The 17256-nt window shown below is 40.1% G+C and overlaps 1 protein-coding gene across 1 annotated transcript in view; it reads right to left on the bottom strand.

The window, feature by feature from the left end:
* The window catches only part of LOC121578467 (sodium- and chloride-dependent GABA transporter 2), a 74110-nt gene extending 69008 nt beyond the window's left edge, over positions 1–5102 (bottom strand). Inside the window, exons 1-2 of the mRNA XM_041892841.1 lie at positions 4904–5102; positions 982–1116 (exon numbers count right to left, since the gene is read on the bottom strand). Of these exons, the coding sequence (XP_041748775.1) occupies positions 982–1116; positions 4904–5102 (334 nt within the window). The remainder of the gene's footprint in view (positions 1–981; positions 1117–4903) is intronic.
* Between the last annotated feature and the right edge of the window lie 12154 nt (positions 5103–17256).

The following is a 17256-nucleotide window of genomic DNA, read 5'->3' as shown; positions in this document are numbered from 1 at the left end:
CTACCACTAGAGTGAAAGCACCGCCAGCATTCAAAAGTGACCAAAACATCAGCCAGGAAGCATAGGAACTGAGAAGTGGTCTGTGTTGTCACCACCTGCAAAACCAGTCCTTTATTGTGGGTGTCTTGTTAATTGCCTATAATTTCCACCTGTTGTCTATTCCATTTGCACAACAGCATGTGACATTTATTGTCAATCAGTGTTGCTTCCTAAGTGGACAGTTTGATTTCACAGAAGTGTGATTGACTTGGAGTTACATTGTGTTGTTTAAGTGTTCCCTTAATTTTTTTAGTGTATTTATAATGTATATATATACATATATATATATATATATATATATTGCCTGATATATGAAGGTCAACAACAATTTGCCTCTTCGTTTGTGAGTTCTTTGACTTTTCCCATCACAAAGGGATTTAACATGCATTTTATCTCATTTTTATACCTTAGTGAAACAGGCAGCCATGGAAGGACACAATACAGTTCCTTACGATGAGATTCATTGAGCAGATTTTATTTTGTTTGATTTTATTTCTAAGAATATTTAGAGGTGCCAATAAGTTTGACACCCATCTTTTTGAGATAAAAAAATATTACTTGTTAAAAAATAATATATTTCTCTGAGCAACTGTATTAGCATAAAATAATGTTTCCCATTTATTTAGCATACAATATAGAGCAGTATTTGTATTATATATTATACAGTATTTTCTGCTCATCTCTATTAAGGGTGCCAATCATTATGGAGGTGACTCTATATATACTGTGGAATATTTCCTCTTGGGCTCACCCGCTATTTACAAAACAAAACCCATCAGCACAGTACAGTGCATACTGTACTAAGAGGGTCCCTAAAATGAAATGTTCTTGCAGCTATAAAGATCTTATCATTCTCTCTCACGCTCTCTCTCACACTCACACACACACACACAAGCACACACACTGGGATTCTATATGTAATTCTATGCTTGCAGTAGTAACCTTCAAAGAGAGGGCAGAAGTGTCTCCAGCAGGTGATGCAGCCCTGCGAGGTGTACTGTCCCATGGCTGTCTCCAGGAGGAACATGGGGATCCCACAGGAGAGCAGGAACAGAACATATGGAATCAGGAATGCACCTGTGAGGACGGTTACAAAGTGTTGTTATGCCTAACTTGATCCACATGCAGAGCGGAGGACGCCCTACATAGCTACTTCATAAAATGTTAATCACATGGCCTAGACCAGCAGTTCCCAAACTGTTGGGCCTAGGGGGCGCAAGTTTTTTTTTTTTTTTTAGGAACTCAGTCTGGCTTTCAACTTACTCCGGAAAGTTTTGATAGTAGAATGCACGAGGCGGAATTTTTAAACTGAGTAGTGCAACAGCAGTTTTCCTCTTGTCATGTCAGTCATTGCAGACCTTAGAGAGCTATTTATAACTCTAATGTCTAGATCAACTAGCCCATGTCTGCTAACGTTTTTTAGCTAGGTTTCTTTAGCCCATTGATTTTCTTGTAATGTTTGAGTCACTCAAATATCACATGAACACATATAAGACATGGCAAAATGTGTACAATTGCAGGAAATTAGCTATAATAAACTCTGTCCACCTCTGGAGGCATTCTCTAAATGACACATAATATTGTATACTACCCTCATAAAGTACATTACGGTTTCAAAACTATAGGTCCTACAAACACATGCTTACTACAGTTAGAAAGGTAAGAACGGTAGGATTCAGATAAAGGTGTCAGCAACAATGTGACTACTACAGAGGCCGAGATTGGGTTCCCCCAAATTGCCCCCCATGTTGGGGAATAAGAGATTTGAACGTCTAGTTTTGAGATAAAATAGGTCAACAATTACTGTTCCATAAGGAATGCCAAGCTGAAGTCTATACCTATCCATTGATGTAAATATATCCTCTGTCTGATTCCCAGCTCATCCACTAAACAGCAGTAGGAGATCACATGCTCTTGGCCACTTGAAACCAGTTGTGTCTGGTTTGGGTAGTGAATTACAGTGCCAAAATGGATGAACGGATTTTCAAGCCTGACATCTTAAAAAGACCTTAGCAATCAGGGCTTTCAAGTTATGGAGTTTTTTCCCCATTCACTTTTCCTATTGTAAATGATGAGCTAGCTAAACGGCGCATGTGGAGGATGCATACAAGGTCATTTGGATAGAGAAGGAAATGTATTGCTTTACAATGACCATCAGGGTGTACTCCCTCCATCCATACTAAATGTTTGCATTTGGTGACTTGACTTATTACTGAACAAAAACATAAACACAACATTTTATGTGTTGGTCCCATGTTTCATGAGCTGAAATAAAAGATCCCAGAAATGTTCTATACGCACAAAAAGCTTATTTCTCTCAAATTCTGTACACAAATTTGTTTACATCCCTGTTAGTGACCATTTCTTCTTTGCCAAGATAATCCATCCACAGGACAAGTGTGGCATATCAAGAAGCTGATTAAACAGCATGATCATTCCACAGGGGCACCTTGTGCTGGAGACTCTAAAACATGCAGTTTTGTCACACAACACAATGCCACAGATGTCTCAAGTTTTGAGGGAGCGTGCGATTGGCATGCTGACTGGGGGGATGTCCACCAGCGCTGTTGCCAGATAATTTAATGTTAACGTCGTCTTAGAGAATTTGGCAGTACATCCAACCGGCTTCACAACCGCAGACCACGTGTAACCACGCCAGCCCAGGACCTCCACATCCGGTTTCTTCACCTGCGGAATTGTCTGAGACCAGCCATCATTAGGAGTATTTCTGTCTGTAATAAAGCCCTTTTGTTGGGAAAAACTCATTTTGATTGGCTGGGCCTGGCTCCAAAGTGGGTGGGCCTATGTCCTCCCAGGCCCACCCATGGCTGCGCCCCTGCCCAGTCATTTGAAATCCATAGATGTGTGCCTAATGAATTTATTTCAATTGACTGATTTCCTTATATGAATTGTAATTCAGTAAAATCATTGAAATTGTTGCATGTTGCATTTATATTTTTGTTCATACTCTATGAATATGTCCATAGCGCATTATTTATGGCCTTTATGGGGGGCGGTCGGGGGGAGATTCTTGTGACATTGCCTTCAGTAAGATTTGAGTTCGGCCTGTAGCTTTCAAATTATATGTCAGTTTCTATTTTCTGATTATTCTTTTTGGAGGGGGAGCCCAAAACAGTTTAACAGGTTAGAACTACAACATTTTCTTTGCAGCCCATGACAAATGTGTAGAATTGCAGGAAATTAGCTTTAAAATGGTAAAAGCAAGACTCCATCCCATGGCAAAATGTATAGAATTGCAGGAAATAAACTTTAAACCTACAAAATGTTCTCTCCGCCAACAAGAGGGGTGTGAACAGTTTGTGTCATAAACAGTGCCATAGAAATGGACGTGGGGGGTGCGGGATGTTCCTCAATGCTGGAAGGGGGGCCTGAGTGAAAAAGTTTGGGAACCTCTGGCCTAGACTGATAACATTGTAGGAGCACTGAGGTACAAATGCTGTCAGTTTGAAGACTATTACTGTAATTGGGAGCCAAAACACATAAATCAGTCATAGATACTACGGGGCAGCAGGTAGCCTAGCGGTTAGAGATGCGAGCCAGCAATCGGAGGATTGCCAGTTCGGGTCTAATGGGAATGATCTGGTGGGAAGTGAGCTGACAACCGGAGGGTTTGTGGTATCAAATTCTCGATGCCATTGCCTGCTGTTGTGCCCTTGAGCAAGGCACTTAACCCCCCACAACTTTCAGAGGGGTTGGGTTAAAAGCTTAAGTTAGGTTGGACCTTGTGTGCAATTGAGCAATAAAGTGATCTTAATACTTGCTTCCCCTTTTACTGTTCACACCCCACACCTTTTTAATGCATTCAATGTAGGTATCTGTATCAAACGTTTCCCATCAAACCATACCAGAGGAGATTAAATGTTGATTACATTTCACAAGCTATATTTCACAAGCTCAGGTCTTTAACACAAGGTACCCGTAACCTACAATTTGAAATCGAATTAACATAATACTAAAATCCCCATTAAAATCAGTCTGTTTAAGCTAGAGATATGTTTTTTTGCATGGGCTGCGTCTCAATCCATCGCAGCCGCCGATATCGCCTTTCCGCATCTGCGGTGAAAGGTGGCAGAGCTAGAACGGTGTTTGTCAGACCATGAGACATCCCAAAAATTTGTATTTTCACAAAAACGTTGAAAGATGAGACTCTCGCGAACATCATGGCATTCTCCGTTTTGCTCTAGGATGCCCACAAGCCTCACAAGACTCGTCTGAAGGTCCCCGGTACCAGTTTAAAAAATGAATGGAAGTATATATGGAGATATTGTAGTTTAGTGCCTAAAATAATGAGATAAATGCATGTAAAAAATATTTTTGTATATATTTTTGTATATATTTTTTTGAAACATTAAGGGGTTTTAAAATTCCAAATCAAATAGCTAAATGATCCTTGGTATGACCATCTTAAATCAATTCCATATGTTAGATTAAAACACCCCTCCCCCGGCTTAGACAGGGCTTAGACACTATAGGGTTAAAGGGTTGTAAAGGGTTTCCAAGTAGTTTAAAGACATTTAACCATTAGTTAGTTAATTTGTAGTTTATAAACAGTTATAACTCTCTTAAAAGGTACCTTAATGTACCTAAAGTGTCACCCACTTTACACCCACTACGATCATAATGAAACCTTTGGGGAAAGACAGCACAGTACCTTACAACCATATCAAGTCAAATATTAATTATGATAACATAAATAAGAAGAATAGCAAGGTTATTCTTTCCCACTGTGTTGACATGGCAATCAAGTACATTTAGTACATGACCCTAGTGTAAATGCAGTAGCAGTGTACAAAGGCTGTGATAAAGTGTGCAGGTGTCTCGAGTGTGCGGTAGCGCCCCTTACCTCCTCCATTTTTGTAACACAGATATGGGAACCTCCACAAGTTCCCCAGCCCCACCAAGGTGCCTGCCACGGCCAAGAGGAACTCTAGCTTGTTGGCCCACTGGCCCCGGTCTAGCAGCAACTGGCTCTTCTTCATCACCAGACTGATGTCCTGGGCAGGCAGGTTATGACTGTGATCCTTTGGGAAATTCCTAGTCATGGTCACCAGCACACAGCAGTCTTCGCATTAATAAAATTATACTGAAACCTTGTTTATTTAGGTGTTTGTTAAAAATCATCAAGACAAGCACCACATTTGATAAATGTTCTCATTGCTTAATTTCCAATGAAATAGCCTATCACTCAATATGTACGTTCTGAACCTTGTGAACCACAAGTATGTAACAGCCTAAAACGACTCAGCTGATCCTTCCTTGGCACCAGTAATAAGCTTCATTTATTTACCCATGTAGGATTACCAACAGTGGACATTTTTCTCACTTTCAGCACAATTACCTGACAATACTAAACCATTTGGATACCGTAGAGTGAAGTATGCAGAACAGACATAATGAAGCACTTACCCCTCCATTACCATGGTCTCTCCCCCCATCCTCCTAGGGGTCTGGGTCTGTGCTGTAACGACAGACTGATCAGTATTCCCCTCAGACAGCATGCTCCTCGGCTGCTGCATACCCAGAACAAAGCAGAGATGTCATGAGTAGCCTAGACCAACAATCACAAGAAACTAGTCAAACAATTCATTCTTAAATTCCTTGGGATTAGGTTGTTGTTGTCCAGTAACTACCCTCCACATCTTTCATCATAATCTTACATTTACATTTTACATTTTAGTCATTTAGCAGACGCTCTTATCCAGAGCGACTTACAGTTAGTGAGTGCATACATTTTCATACTGGCCCCCCGTGGGAAACGAACCCACAACCCTGCCATTGCAAGCGCCATGCTCTACCAACTGAGCTACAGGGGACTAGAAGATAGCCCTTCATACATTGCCTAGAGAATAGGGTGATGGAGGAGGCTGAATACAGTATAGCTCAAATAAACTGATAGCCAGTCAGGCCTGCTTGTATGAGCTTGTTATTATGGTAAGAGCTGCTACAGAGCAGAACAACACAGAATAACTTCCTTGGAGTACTTTTCCACTGGGGTCATTGAGATTGGCAAAGTTGCTAACAACTAAACCAGATAAGCTGAGCTGTCTCTGGTATGTCAGAGCTGGTCATTAGACTTTGGTTATTTGGTAATCGGGAAATGCTGATCATGGACCACTTGTTATGTTGTTATTTAAACATATTTAGAAAACAATCCCTTCTCTCCTTATCTTTGCAAAACAAGAAATCTCTCTGTGTTTTATTAACCATTTATGGGGTGAATGTCTGAGATGTACAGTATACAATACAAAAAGTATATTTTTAAATAAATAAATTACTGTTAGTGTCCAGGTGCAATTTTTTCAAGCAGTACTTCTAAGTTGCCCAAAATCTTTTGAAATGTCATTTATTCAGAGAATATTAAGGTGCAGGTGTAAACTTTTGACTAGGTTACTGAGTTGGCCTGGTTACGTATCCACCATAGTTGCTGGAACCGTGCTGAAAATAACAATGTGAAAATAAAATACATGTATGTTTACCAGCTTGTGTCATTAACATTTAAACCAATGGTTTGGAAACAAACTGGTTGGGCTTCTCAGATGCTACCCTACCCTGGGATTAACACTGCAGAGAACTATTAAAGCTAAACATTACATATCATATGTAATGTACAGTACCAGTCAAAAGTTTGGACACACCTACTCATTCAAGGGTTTGTCTTTATTTTTACTATTTTTGTGTTAAACAAATCAAAATATATTTTGTATTTGAGATTCTTCAAATAGCCACCCTTTGCCTTGGTGACAGCTTTGCACACTCTTGGCATTCACTCAACCAGATTCACCTGGAATGCTTTTCCAACAGTCTTCAAGGAGTTCCCACATATGCTGAGAACTTGTTGGCTGCTTTTCCTTCACTCTGCCGTCTGACTCATCCCAAACCATCTCAATTGGGTTGAGGTCGGGTGATTGTGGAGGCCAGGTCATCTGATGCAGCACTCCATCACTTACCTTCTTGGTAAAATAGCCCTTACACTGCCTGGAGGTGTGTTGGGTCATTGTCCTGTTGGAAAACAAATTATAGTCCCACTAAGCCCAAACCAGATGGGATGGCGTATCGCTGCAGAATGCTATGGTAGCCATGCTGGTTAAGTGTGCCATGAATTCTAAATAAATCACAGACAGTGTCACCAGCAAAGCTCCCCCACACCATAACACCTCCTCCTCCATGCTTTACAGTGGGTACTACACATGCAGAGATCATCCGTTCACCCACACCGCGTTTCACAAAAGCACGGCGGTTTGAACCAGAAATCTCCAATTTGGATCTCCAACACTTGCTCGTGTTTCTTGGCACAAGCAGGTCTCTTTTTCTTATTGGTGTCCTTTAGTAGTGGTTTCTTTGCAGCAATTTGACCATGAAGGCCTGATTCACACAGTCCCCTCTGAACAGTTGATGTTGAGATGTGTCTGCTACTTGATCTCTGTGAAGCATTTATTTGGGCTGCAATTTCTGAGGCTGATAACTCTAATGAACTTATCCTCTGCAGCAGAGGTAACTCTGGGTCTTCCATTCCTGTGGCGGTCCTCATGAGAGCCAGTTTCATCATAGCGCTTGATGGTTTTTGCGACTGCGCTTGAAGAAACTTTCAAAGTTCGTTTCTCTTTGCTTATTTGAGCTGTTCTTGCCATAATATGGACTTGGTATTTTACCAAATAGGGCTATCTTCTGTATACCCCCACTACCTTGTCACAACACAACTGATTGGCTCAAACGCATTAAGAAGGAAATAAATTCCACAAATTAATTTTTAAGAAGGCACACCTGTTAATTGAAATGCATTCCAGGTGACTACCTCATGAAGCTGGTTGAGAGAATGCCAAGCGTGTGCAAGCTGTCATCAAGGAAAAGGGTGGCTATTTGAAGAATCTCAAATATAAAATATATTTTGATTTGTTTAACACTTTTTTGGTTACTACATGATTCCATATGTGTTATTTCATAGTTGTGATGTCTTCACTATTATTCTACCATGTAAAAAATTGTTTAAAAAAATAATAAGAAAGAAAAACCCTTGAATGAGTAGGCTGGTAGGAACATAAAGCGCGCAGCATTTAAACAACATTTCGTTGTATTAAATAATGAAAGTCTATAAATTGGCATATAGGCTGTGACTTACTTAGAATTAAATACAAATTAAACGAAAAATGACTTATTAGTGCATTTGAATTATTTTTTAGAATTCATTTTTTGAAACACGAGTTTGGCCAGTCTGTGGCTTCAAGCTCATGCGATGGTGCCCTGGAGAGCCGGCCAGCAGCGGATAATATCCTCTCCACCCCTGCAGAGCCACTGGGGATGCTAAACACCCCTTTGGCCACTCTTGTCAGGCTGGGCAGAGATGTAGAGTTGTTTATTTTCATTTTTCTATAGGTAGGCCTAAATGTTTTCAGGCAAAATAACACAATCAAAGCGGAACGCTCCTTGAACGTGGGAATATGCCAGGCCTATTGGGCCAAAAACAATTATGGCCTTTTGTATAGATAATAGAAGGAAAACGAACGAAACGTTTAAGAGATCTGATTTTGTTTATACTTTGCTACAATGACACACTTAGTTACAGTGGGGGAAAAAAGTATTTAGTCAGCCACCAATTGTGCAAGTTCTCCCACTTAAAAAGATGAGAGAGGCCTGTAATTTTCATCATAGGTACACGTCAACTATGACAGACAAATTGAGAAAAAAAAATGCAGAAAATCACATTGTAGGATTTGTTATGAATTTATTTGCAAATTATGGTGGAAAATAAGTATTTGGTCACCTACAAACAAGCAAGATTTCTGGCTCTCACAGACCTGTAACTTCTTCTTTAAGAGGCTCCTCTGTCCTCCACTCGTTACCTGTATTAATGGCACCTGTTTGAACTTGTTATCAGTATAAAAGACACCTGTCCACAACCTCAAACAGTCACACTCCAAACTCCACTATGGCCAAGACCAAAGAGCTGTCAAAGGAAACCAGAAACAAAATTGTAGACCTGCACCAGGCTGGGAAGACTGAATCTGCAATAGGTAAGCAGCTTGGTTTGAAGAAATCAACTGTGGGAGCAATTATTAGGAAATGGAAGACATACAAGACCACTGATAATCTCCCTCGATCTGGGGCTCCACGCAAGATCTCACCCCGTGGGGTCAAAATGATCACAAGAACGGTGAGCAAAAATCCCAGAACCACACGAGGGGACCTAGTGAATGACCTGCAGAGAGCTGGGACCAAAGTAACAAAGCCTACCATCAGTAACACACTACGCCGCCGGGGACTCAAATCCTGCAGTGCCAGACGTGTCCCCCCGCTTAAACCAGTACATGTCCAGGCCCGTCTGAAGTTTGCTAGAGTGCATTTGGATGATCCAGAAGAGGATTGGGAGAATGTCATATGGTCAGATGAAACCAAAATATAACTTTTTGGTATAAACTCAACTCGTCGTGTTTGGAGGACAAAGAATGCTGAGTTGCATCCAAAGAACACCATACCTACTGTGAAGCACGGGGGTGGAAACATCATGCTTTGGGGCTGTTTTTCTGCAAAGGGACCAGGACGACTGATCCATGTAAAGGAAAGAATGAATGGGGCCATGTATCGTGAGATTTTGAGTGAAAACCTCCTTCCATCAGCAAGGGCATTGAAGATGAAACGTGGCTGGGTCTTTCAGCATGACAATGATCCCAAACACACCGCCCGGGCAACGAAGGAGTGGCTTCGTAAGAAGCATTTCAAGATCCTGGAGTGGCCTAGCCAGTCTCCAGATCTCAACCCCATAGAGGAGAGGAGATCTGCATGGAGGAATGGGCCAAAATACCAGCAACAGTGTGTGAAAACCTTGTGAAGACTTACAGAAAACGTTTGACCTGTGTCATTGCCAACAAAGGGTATATAACAAAGTAATGAGAAACTTTTGTTATTGACCAAATACTTATTTTCCACCATAATTTGCAAATAAATTCATAAAAAATCCTACAATGTGATTTTCTTGATTTTTTTTCTCATTTTGTCTGTCATAGTTGACGTGTACCTATGATGAAAATTACAGGCCTCTCTCATCTTTTTAAGTGGGAGAACTTGCACAATTGGTGGCTGACTAAATACTTTTTTTCCCCACTGTATATACCCAACTCATTCCTTTCTTTTAGTATGTGCACGTAGAAAGTACATCATCAGTGTCTTTTCAGATTCTACAATGATTCTTTAGTTGTGGATGTTTCATGTAGCCAGCGTGTAACAACTGCCATATCCCGCGTTTAGCACGATACCAGCAGGTGGCATCCAATCCTTACACATAACAGTGGACACATCGCCGCACTCCCTCTTGCTCTTGGTCCTCATCTTTGTAAGTCACCTTGATTTAGCACCTGTGTGTTTTATCATTTTCTTTATGAAAATATTTAGCGAACTCCATGACAGTAGCTAAAGCCAGGGGCTATTAGCAGCACACAAGTAGACTACAAATGCATGCTGGGGCGGGCATGCCCTGAGCTCCTGAAGTGAGCACTACTTGAGCACTACTGGAGCTAAATTGGAGCGGGCGAGAAGGCAGACGCTCCAGCCTTTGGGAATCTTGCTCCACGCTCCAGTCAAATTGGGCACACTCCGCTCCTCGCTCTGCTCCAGCTCTGCTCTGCTTACAAACTCTGATCAGGGACTGGTAAACTACCATATGGTCTTCTACGATCTTTCCTCCTTGGGGGGCTGCTTCAAACTAGCACTGTAGAAGTGACCAAACTAGTGTCAGCTAACCACCTCAGGTGCTGCTCACTGACATCCTAAAGGCCAGAAACACTGGCCTAAAGGATGTCAATGCTCAATAGCATAACATTCACAACGTTAGCTTCTGTTACACTGCATGGGTTCTTCTGTTAACACTACAAACATGAATTATTGATCCTAAGATCAGTTGAGATCTTTCCTCTAGCATCTTATATTACTTACACCAAACAGAGTAAAAACAATAAAAGCTCTGCTTTATTTGTGAGATTCCTCTTTTTGACACAATGGTTCATTAGCCATGAAACAAGACAGACTTATCAACACAACAAGACACCTATATAAGGCATATTTACAGCTGGATCAAAATCTCTAGTACTTACAAGACCATGCTCTCTGTACAAAAAAATGATAAAACGTGTTACACAGGCAGACACCAAGTGCATGCTCAAAGTAAGGTAGTAAACAATATTTCACCTGCCAAAAGCAGTCTCAAAATTAATGTCATGTTGAATTTCAGGTTCTTCGTAAAACAAAGGTAAAACAAGATGATTATGAAGTCATATTCCATTGAAATGTAAATACTCCAATCTTAATGAGGGCAAATTTCAGGTACAGACAGCTATTGATAATTTCCTCCAATGTAATGATTCAGTGAAAAAAATCCACTGTGGATTAAAATATTATTTTGATGACTATGTTCTTTACAGTTTAATTTTAATGTTGACATTACATTTAGTCACATATATATTTTTCGTACAAGTCCCACTCTTCAATGGTTTATATACCGTAACTATCACCAAATGGCATGTATTCACCATTATGGCGTTCACCAAAAAGGTCACATTTACCAAATGGCATGCCTGTTTCGTTTTGTATTGGGACAGGGGTGGGACAGCGACGGAAGGGGTACAGATAACATCCTGTATTATACTGGTCATCTTCTCTCAGAGTGGTGGTACATGGAATTTTCTATTCCCCAAATATAATGAGACGCTATGAGTTTCATATTTCAACAGATGTAGCAAAAATAGCTTAGTTACAGTAGCTCCGATGAAGACAAGAGAAGAACTTCACCGCATCATACCCATATATATTATGTACATACCGAGAGACACATACTTACAAGAAATGCAAATAGGAAGAATAAACTCAGATTGCAAATTTTGAAATTAAGACAACTTTTGAATACTCACTTTTTTCTGTTTTCAGCAAGGATAGAAACATTAAGCATAGTTGCCCTTCAGCTATACGGAGTCTCTCTTTGCTTATTACATTCATATCGCAGGTAAAACCAAGACCAGAGGGTGAGAGACAGAGTCATTGGCGTCTCTCAAGGAGTCCTATAGAGTTCCTGGTGAGTCTCAGCCAGGTGTGTCCCTGGTCTTTAGCCAAGGTCATAGTAGTCAAGGACATTTGGCACTCAGTCAATATTAGTGTACATCACAGTCAATTAGTTTGGCCTACCCAACCTTTCTATCAACCAATCAGCACATATTCAATCACATACATACTATTATCACCATTAACATACAGGTTCAACAGATTTCCATTGCTCTGGTTTTATTGGACTAGAAGAGTGGTAGCTTAGCATGTGACTGGATGAAAATAACGGACCCCTGTCAGCATCATCGTCACCCACCAGTGGATATCACACATGCATTCAATGGTAAATAAATAATCAAACAAAAACATTTAGAAAATACAGTACCAAGTCACTGTAACATTTCTTAGATTTTGAGTAGTTAGTACCTTGGTTACATTATGGCACTAAGTGCATTCTGGACCTAGAGTGGCATTTCAAGGGGCTGTGGAAGGAAAATTAGTTATTTTCCCATAATCCCCAGCATTGTGGCAAGAAACACCACCTGATGGCGATCTGTCTGTCAGGCAGTTGTAATGAAATTACAGAAAAGAGGGCAAAAACCTGTTGTTTGAATTAAATTATGGTAAAACTTTATTTTAAGGTACACATATTAGCCACTAAGTTGCAGTTTATACGTGTGTATATCAGAGGAGGCTGGTTTTAGGAGGATGGGCTCATTGCAATGGCTGGAATAGAATCAATGGAATGGAGTCAATCATGTGGTTTCCATATGTTTGATACCGTTCCATTAATTCCATTCCAGCCAATTTATTACAATGAGCCCATCCTCTTATAGCTCCTTCCAACAGCCTCCTCTGGTGTATATGCTGTACATTGCTCATAATACCTTTATTATGTCTTATTAGCCATATATTAGGCCTTAATTAAGTGTTTTCTTATTCAAACATAAGTAATGTGTTACTGGCCAGTAGTGCTGAGCGATTAGTGCTTTTTGAGATCGTTTCAGTTTGGTTTAAGAAAAATAATCAGGGTTTGTGATTTTTATTTTTTTTGAAACAATAATGTGGGTTGAATGCTGTAACAACACAGAAAACAACAATTGATGGTAGTGACTGCCCATTACTATCATTTATTAAGCTGTAACCATAATTTATTAACATTACTTTACTTGAAATATGTAGGTTTTTGGGCGACCCGACCAAATTCACATAGAAAAGTGAGTTATAGATCTGTCATTGTCATTGAAAGCAAGTCTAAGAAGCGGTAGATCGGTTCTATGTGCACTATTTCTATGCTACCTGTTCTTAAGTTTAGTTTTTGCTTCTTTTACTTTCGGTGTTGTACACCTGCTTCAAACAGCTGAAAATACAATATTTTTGGTTATGGAAAATATATTTCACAGTGATTTAGATGGTACAATGACTCTCTATACTATACTTGCTTATTTTGTCACATAAACTGAAATTAGGCGAACAATTAGAATATTAGCAACAAGGAAATGCCGGTGCGATTTCTGCATAGTGCATCTTTAAATAAAATATTTTGATTGTGTATATCACATATCTGTTTTTAGTATGATTACTTTGTTATTTCATTATTAAAACCCCAATGATGGTAGTCACTGCCCATTACTATGTATCACTTATTAATGCACCATCCTTTATTCACATTACTTTAATAAAATATTTCAGTTGTGTATATTTTTTTATTTTCTTTATGACTTATTATTTAATTTCAAGTCATCATCGCATTAGCAGCCAGCCAGCCAGCCATCTATCCATCTATCTCTGTGCTCCTCAAAGACCCATCATATTTAGGCTAGCATCCTTGCTGGCTAGCTGCCTGCTGTCTGACGAAATCACTGTTTCAGTAGTTCTTCAAACTAGATAAGGCACACTTTTAAGACTGATGAATAACAACTATCAATCAATTAGATTAATTGAACTGTTCCCTCGTTCACGACGCGTTCTGTGAACTTCTGTCCCTCCCTTCCTTCTCCGTTTCAGTCTGCCAGACCCACAGGCTTGAACCAATGAGAACAGGCAGCTGTAGGCACAAAGGATTCTGGTTATTGTGGAATTCAAATAATTGAACCTATGTCGTTATTTAAAAAATGAAAATAAACTGACATTTCGGCTAATCGCTTAGCACTATTGGCCAATCCTTAATCTTCTCTCTCATTTTGAAGGTACATCAATGTGACAACATTGAAATGACAAGATACAGTACGATTCCCAATAACTCCTTTATGGTCACTTGTGTCTTTTCTGGACAATATTTATGGTAACACTGTAGTATAGGGTACACTTCCACATCTTAAGGTACCATTCCTGTGTATCTTAAAATTAAGTGTCACCAAATTGATAACAATGACTGACTAATGAATGGGCCTAGATCAACCGTCAAACACAGTACACAGATATGTTGTCCATACACCTCCTGATTCGTAACCTGGCCCTTTAAAAGGCTTCAACATTCGAGAGCCACCCACACAAATCTTGCAGAACGCTTGGCAACAGTCCCTTATGGCACAGTTCAGTCAGGTGTAAAGTAAGCGCAAATCTGCTGTATATAAGACAATCAAGAAAACAGAAACCTACATTTTTCCACGTTCTAATTTAAGCATGTATACAATAAAGTCGTATTATTATCAACAGGGGGCCTGACAGAGGAGGGTCTTAGTTACATTGTCGATTCACATAAAAACAGGGGATCAAATACAACAGACCTGCAGATCCATCTTCAACACACCTCGAACCTCACACACATTGGTCTGAATAAACCTCATCATCTCAATCAATACAACTCTATTAAACCATTATTGCGAAATGTAAACACCCTTTAAATGTATCATGAAAATATGTGTACAAATGGATATATCCCCGTCTGAAAAATTTCCACATTGAGTAGACCTACGTATCTCTTTCCATCAGATTAAATACAATTATGAGGATTACAGTTGCTAGGCCTGTGCTGCACATTCAGCCACTTTACTTCAGATTAGACAGCCAGATTGTAATGAAAACAAGGTTTGGTATGAGGATTATCACACCAATCCAGGAAAAATAAGAAATAGAAATTAGAAATTATAACTTCTTTGAATTAAAAACACATTTAATTTCCATACTGTTAGCCCAGATGCAGTGATCTTGAGTGAAGAATAAGGTAATGGTAGTTCCATTTACTAAACAATATGGTGAACAATCCTGCACAGCCACTACCACCCCGACCTCTTCTTACTGTCTGATCTTCTGTGACAAATAGCTTACATACTGTCTCAATATGTTTATAGCAGCATAAAACCAGTGGAGTTGTGATGACTGGATAGATATAACCAATCCTTTGTCTCACTCCAATATGGCTGTCGATGTATAACCTAGCCTATGAGGAGAAATGTGTCTTTCTTGCCCTTTCTTGTCCAGTTGACCTGGATCAGCTAGACAGATTTATGAAGAGGAGTACACAGGCTTAACCATTTAAATCATGTGGCCTTATGTATGAAGAGTCACAGAGTAGGAATGCTGATCTAGGATCAGTTTTGCGTTTTAGATCACAATGAATAAGATTACATTGACAGGGGAGACCTGATCCTAGATCAGCACTCCTACTCTTGACACATACCCTCAGTGGCCAGTTTATTAGGTACACCACCCCGTTCACGAAATGGTTTGCTCCTACAGACAGTGAGTCACGTGGCCGTGGCTTGCTATATAAAGCAGGCAGACAGGCATCCAGTTACTGTTCGATTGAATGTTAGAATGGGCAAAACGAGTGACCTAAGCAACTTTGAGCATGATATGATCGAAACGGCCGGCTTCCTGGGCTTTTCACGCACGACAGTGTCTAAGGTTTACCGAGAATGGTGCGAAAAACTAAAAACATCTAGCCAGCGGCGGGGCACAAACAGGCAAATAACCGCGCAGAACAACAGTGGTGTGCAGAACGGCATCTCGGAACACACAACTCGTCAGCCCTTGTCACGGATACCGAGTTCCACTCCTATCAGCAAAAAAACAAGAAGAAGCGGCTCCAGTGGGCACGCGATCACCAACACTGGAAAATTGAGGAGTGAAAATAACTAAATCTCCTGGTCCGACGAATCCCGGTTCCTTTTGCGTCATGCTGATGGCAGAGTCAGGATTTGGCATAAGCAGCATGAGTCCATGGCCCCATCCTGCCTCGTGTCAAAGGTACAGGCTGGTGGCGGTGGTTTAATGGTGCGAGGAATGTTTCCTGGCACACGTTAGGTCCCTTGATACCAATTGAGCAACGTTTCCATTCCCAGAAGAATTCAGGCTGTTCTGGAGGCAAAGGGGGGTCAGGCCTGGTACTAGATTGGTGTACCTAATAAACCTTTATTTTGTTTTTGACATGTAGGCTAACTCCTTCTTGCCTCTTAGCCCTCAAGTTTTCTAATACAAATCCTAATGGCACATTGATTTGATTCATAATGTTCATACAGGTAACAGTAAAGATTTGGCACTTTTATATGTAATGTTATTAATTACAGGCATAACAATGGTATTACAATGGTGTCACAGACAGTGTGCTGATGACTGGTGATACTTTGGTCTCCAAATCACCAACTGACTGGATTATGAAAATCTGGTTGTCACATTTTTTTGCAAAACAATCACAATATAGACATCTCGATGAATTAATTAATAAATAAAATAATATCGTCAGCCAAATGCTCACTGATATACTTTCCATAAACAGCTAACATTACACATAGTGATATATTCCCCTCAGACCCTCAGTTATCAATCTGATACTTACTAAAATAGTAAACCAGAAGCCCTACTTTTTATGTGAGGTTATTTGTATTATCTTCAAGCCATTGTCGAAGGTCATCAACTTCTGCTCTGAAAATTTTCAGTTGCTATTGGTCTTTATAATGTTGCAAAAACAACAACATTCATACATACATAGTTTGGGCCTGTGTGATGACATCACCATCTCTAAGGAGTTTGTCAGAGCACAACCTTACTGTTACTCCAGAGCAGAGGGATTCTGAACTGTGGGGACTTCAGTGGCCAGTGTCTGACCCCGAAGGTAGAAAGTGCAAAGGTAAGCATAGTTTAGGAATTATATATGGATTCCTTATTCAAGTGGAATGATATGTGGTCAGAGGTCAATTCAATCATCTGTGTGTGTGTGTGTGTGGGGGG

The sequence above is a fragment of the Coregonus clupeaformis genome, chromosome 12, assembly GCF_020615455.1.
Source record: "Coregonus clupeaformis isolate EN_2021a chromosome 12, ASM2061545v1, whole genome shotgun sequence".
NCBI classification, from domain to species: Eukaryota; Metazoa; Chordata; class Actinopteri; order Salmoniformes; family Salmonidae; genus Coregonus; species Coregonus clupeaformis.
The sequence above is the reverse complement of the archived record's forward strand: the minus strand, read 5'-3'. Positions and strand labels throughout refer to the sequence as shown.